This window comes from Ammodytes marinus (assembly GCF_949987685.1).
Source record: "Ammodytes marinus genome assembly, chromosome: 19".
Taxonomy (NCBI): domain Eukaryota; kingdom Metazoa; phylum Chordata; class Actinopteri; order Uranoscopiformes; family Ammodytidae; genus Ammodytes; species Ammodytes marinus.
Genome location: NC_137223.1, coordinates 24,948,281 through 24,953,280, shown reverse-complemented (window position 1 = coordinate 24,953,280; position 5,000 = coordinate 24,948,281). Strand labels below are relative to the sequence as shown.

General features: G+C 40.1%; 1 protein-coding gene across 1 annotated transcript in view; it reads right to left on the bottom strand.

The window, feature by feature from the left end:
- Positions 1–5,000, bottom strand: part of LOC307266122 (serine/threonine-protein kinase D3-like) — a gene marked incomplete at its 5' end in the record, with an annotated part of 50,758 nt that overhangs the window by 8,997 nt on the left and 36,761 nt on the right. Inside the window, 2 exons of the mRNA XM_080048045.1 lie at positions 1–22; positions 679–731. The exon at positions 1–22 is cut by the window's left edge and continues 51 nt beyond it. Of these exons, the coding sequence (XP_079904171.1) occupies positions 1–22; positions 679–731 (75 nt within the window). The remainder of the gene's footprint in view (positions 23–678; positions 732–5,000) is intronic.

Sequence of the window (5,000 nt, the reverse complement as noted above, 5' to 3'; positions counted from 1 at the left end):
TCTGATACACTGAACTGATGTCCTGGACACACACACAGAAATACAGGTTTCACATGTGGTTTAAAAAAATATATAAAGAATATGGAAGCCCAGCAGTGACATAAATATATAACTTTCAGAGTAAAAGTAGAATTAAATATATCAACGAGTATGACAACAACAAAAAATTGGGGGAGAAATGTTGTCAGTGGTCTATGGAATCAAACAAACATGTTTAAATAACTTAAACATGGAGCTATAAATAGTAAGAAAAAAAACAGACACATTCAGAGTGGTCTCATAATTTTTTTCAATAAAAAAACTTATAAATATATGATATCTAAGAATATTATTGTTACCATATGTTCAGAAGTGATGAAAAATTACTCAGATTATTAACTTAAAGCTGGGGTGGAGAATTTGGGGAGAAAATAGCAGTTGGGATAGAGATTTGAACAGTTGATAGTCCCAACAGCCAATAAGAACAGAGAATCTGATTTTTTTATTTATTTATTTATTTATTTTTTTGAATCGGAGCCTCGCTCTGATTGGTCAAAGTGTACCGCTCATGTTAATTTTGACCAATTAGAAATCACATACCCCACCTTTAAGTACAACTACAAATTATATCTTTATATATTATATACCAATGAAAATGTACTTTATCATTATAAACGTATACACTAAGTTATGACTTACCACGTTCTCTTGTATCTGGGAGTTGGACACTGATATGCTCATACACACTTCCTCTGAGGAGACACAAACAAAACAATAAAAGTGTTAAAATAAAGCCACACACACACACACACACACACACACTTGTTTGTACGGCTATACTTGTGAGGACATTCACTGACATAATACATTCCCTAGCCCAATGTTTCCCAAACTTTTTCTGCAGGGCGCCCCCTTTTGTAGAAAAAAATGCATCTTCTAAATTCAACATTTAACAGCTTTTCTCAAAATTGCCTCTGCACAAAACTGGCAAGTTTACGAACACGTTGAGAATAAACAAAAACATGAACATTTTCTATGCAAGAACTACACTTATTTTAGGGGGCGCCCTTAGCTCAGTTGGTAGGGCGTCCCCCCCCCCCCCCCCCATGGGCCTCGGCCAGCAGCGGACCCGGGTTCGATTCCAGCCCGCGGTCGTTCTCTGCATGTCACTCCCCTCTCTACACTGTCAATAAAGCATAAAAAATGCCAAAAAATATATCTTTAAAAAGAAAAAGAAAAAACTCTCTCCTCTCTCATGTAGAGTTAATTCAGCCTGGCATTACAGAGGGCTTGTTATATGTGGAGTGAAACCCATTGAGGACTCTGAGTGGATTTTCCATTGTTAAAAGTGATATTGATTTCAGATTGGTTGCTACGGGGTCATTTCCCTTAGCGATCGATAGCAACAGGCTGATGCTGTTGCTACACAACCGGATGACTGAGGTCAGGGATTATGTCATCGGTCACAGAGTTTATGTTATGTAAGTTTAAAGTGTTCAGACCTGCAGTTCAAATGATAAGTTAGTCTGTGTGTGTGTGTGTCTGTGAGTGTGTGTGTGTGTGTGTGTCTGTCTGTGTGTCTTTCTATCTATCTATCTATCTATCTATCTATCTATCTATCTATCTATCTATCTATCTATCTATCTATCTATCTATCTATCCATCCATCCATCCATCCATCCATCCATCTCTCCATCCATCCATCCATCCATCCATCCATCCATCCATCCATCCATCCATCCATCTATCCATCTATCTATCTATCCATCCATCCATCCATCCATCCATCTATTAAAATAGTATTATATAGCATGTTTTCTAGCGCTACTCTACTCGTAGTATTAGAGTGTCAGAGGTCGACTGTTGGCCTCAGATGATCCAATAAAAACCTCATTACATAATCTATCCATTAACTTATTGATTTGTTTTGTTTTCCGAGTAATTTCATTGCAAAACAAAACATCTATTTTTGGAAAGAATTCGAAGCTTGACCTAAATAGCTACACAGCTGACTGCGTCCTTTCATAACAATGGCTCTTCCATTATAGGTGATAGGGATTTTTATTTATTTATTTTAAAGGTGCACTATGTAACTTTTGGGTGTGTCAGAGAGAGAAGTGAAACATTTTCTAAGGTATATTCTCATAACTGAATAAACAAACTTTCCTCACAGGAAAAATGTGATCCCTGGAACACTGTTTGAAGTTAGAAAGCTTCCTGAAAAGTTACTGTTTCACTGTTGTTGTTGTTTACAGCAGCAGGGCCCACAGTTTGGTTTACAAACATATTCTAGTCTTACGTTTGGTTCCAGGTTCCTCAAAATAACTTGATTAATGATGATAGAATTATTCAACACTAAGAATTACATGTAGAGAAAATATGTTTAGTAAACTAACTGCTGGCTCTGTGAATGTAAACAAATCCCCCTCCTCTGAAGCAGCATAGTGACCCTTTAATTTCATATGTGTGTGTGTGTGTGTGTGTGTGTGTGTGTGTGTGTGTGTGTGTGTGTGTGTGTGTGTGTGTGTGTGTGTGTGTGTGTGTGTGTGTGCGTGCGTGCGTGTGTGTGTGTGTGAGTGTGTGTGTGTGTGTGTGTCACATAATTTCGGGACAAAAACTTTGAACTCAGTGACTTTTTAACCTGGGATGAAACAGAGCGGAAAATCCTTTGAAATCCCTTCAATCAGGTTAAAACGTTAGTAGCAGGCGGTCTGTGTGTGTGTGTGTGTGTGTGTGTGTGTGTGTGTGTGTGTGTGTGTGTGTGTGTGTGTGTGAGAGTGAGAGCAAGCGAGCATGCGTGTGTGCGTGTGAATCTGCATGTGTGTGTGTGTGTTTGATTCTATGTGTGTGTGTGTGTGTTTGATTCTATGTGTGTGTATGCATGTGTGTGTGCATTGCGTGTGTGTGTGTGTGTGTGTGTGTCTGTGTGTGTGTGTGTGTTATAACCTACTGAAACAATATTTTGGAATCTCTCCACAGAAAATCCCCGATGACAAAATGCCTCCATTACTGTGTCAGAGGGTTAAATTCTCTGATCTTTTGCTTGTGGGTCGTTTTGGGACGCGTTGTATTGTCCTCATGCTAACCCCCCGGGACACAGCGTTTATAGGCAGGTCATTTTTCCGTAGATCTGATATTTTATTTCCACATAAACTATTTATAGTCGTGATTTATTTATTTAAGTATGCATTGATTTATATCACATGTAGGTTTTTCTAAAATAACATATTTCTCTTATTAAACCTGCAGTGTGTAGAATGTTGGGTTTTATTTCCTAGCAGATTTTGTAGAAAATAATTATAATATCCATAAGTACATTTAATTTAGTGCATAATAGCTGAAAAATTTTTTTTGAATTATTATTTTTTCCCTTAGAAAGGGTCTCATATACAGTATCTCACAAAAGTGAGTACACCCCTCACATTTCTTCACATTTTTCTTTATATCTTTCCATGCGACAACACTGAATAAATGACACTTTGATACAATGTCAAGTAGTCAGTGTACAGCTTGTATAACAGTGTAAATTTACTGTCCCCTCAAAATAACTCGACACACAGCCATTAATGTCTAAACTGCTGGCAACAAAAGTGAGTACACCCCTAAGAAAAAATGTCCAAATTGGGCCCAAAGTGTCAATATTTTGTTTTGCCATCATTATTTTCTAGCACTGCCTTAACCCTCTTGGGCATGTAGTTCACTAGAGCTTCACAGGTTGCAACTGGAACCCTCTTCTACCCATTCATGACGACATCAAGGAGCTGGTGGATATTAGAGTCCTTGCGCTCCTCCATCTCCCGTTTTAGGATGCCCCAAAGATGCTCAATAGGGTTTAAGACTGGAGACATGCTTGGCCAGTCCATAACCTGTACCCTCAGCTTCTTTAGCAAGCCAGTGGTCGTTCGGAGGGGTGTTTGGGGTCGTTATCATGTTGCAGTACTGCCCTGCGGCCCAGTTTATGAAGGGAGGGGATCATGCTCTGCTTCAGTATGTCACAGTACATGTTAGAATTCAATGAACTGTAGATCCCCAGTGCTGGCAGCACTCATGCAGCCCCAGACCATGACACTCCAACCACCATGCTTGACTCTAGGCAAGACACACTTGTCTTTGTACTCCTCACCTGGTTGCCGCTCCACACTCTTAACACCATCTGAACCAAATACATTTATTTTGGTCTCATCAGACCACAGGACATGGTTGCAGTAATCCATGTCCGTAGTCTGTTTGTCTTCAGCAAACTTTTTGTGGGGTTTCTTGTGCATCATCTTTAGAATAGGCTTCCTTCTGGTATGATGAGCCATGCAGACCAGTATGATGCAGAGTGTGGCGTATGGTCTGAGCACTGACAGGTTGACCCCCCACCCCTTCAAGCCCTTCAGCAATGCTGGCAGCACTCATACGTCTATTTTCCAAAGCCAACCTCTGTGTACGACGCTGACCACGTGCACTCAACCTTTGTAAACTGGACCGCAGGGTGGTATTGCAACATGATAACGACCCCAAACACACCTCCAAGACAACCAGTGGCTTGCTAAAAAAGCTGAGGGTACAGGTTATGGCCTGGCCAAGCATGTCTCCAGACCTAAACCCTATTGAGCATCTTTGGGGCATCCTCAAACGGAAGGTGGAGGAGCGCAAGGTCTTTAATATCCACCAGCTCTGTGATGCTGTCATAAATGGGTGGAAGAGGGTTCCAGTTGCAACCTGTGAAGCTCTAGTGAACTCCATGCCCAAGAGGGTTAAGGCAGTGCTGGAAAATAATGGTGGCCACACAAAATATTTACACTTTGGGCCCAATTTGTAAAATTTTTCTAAGGGGTGTACTCACTTTTGTTGCCAGCAGTTTAGACATTAATGGCTGTGTGTCGAGTTATTTTGAGGGGACACTAAATTTACACTGTTATACAAGCTGTACACTGACTACTTTACATTGTATCAAAGTGTCATTTATTCAGTGTTGTCCCATGGAAAGATATAAAGAAAAATGTGAAGAAATGTGAGGGGTGTACTCACTTTTG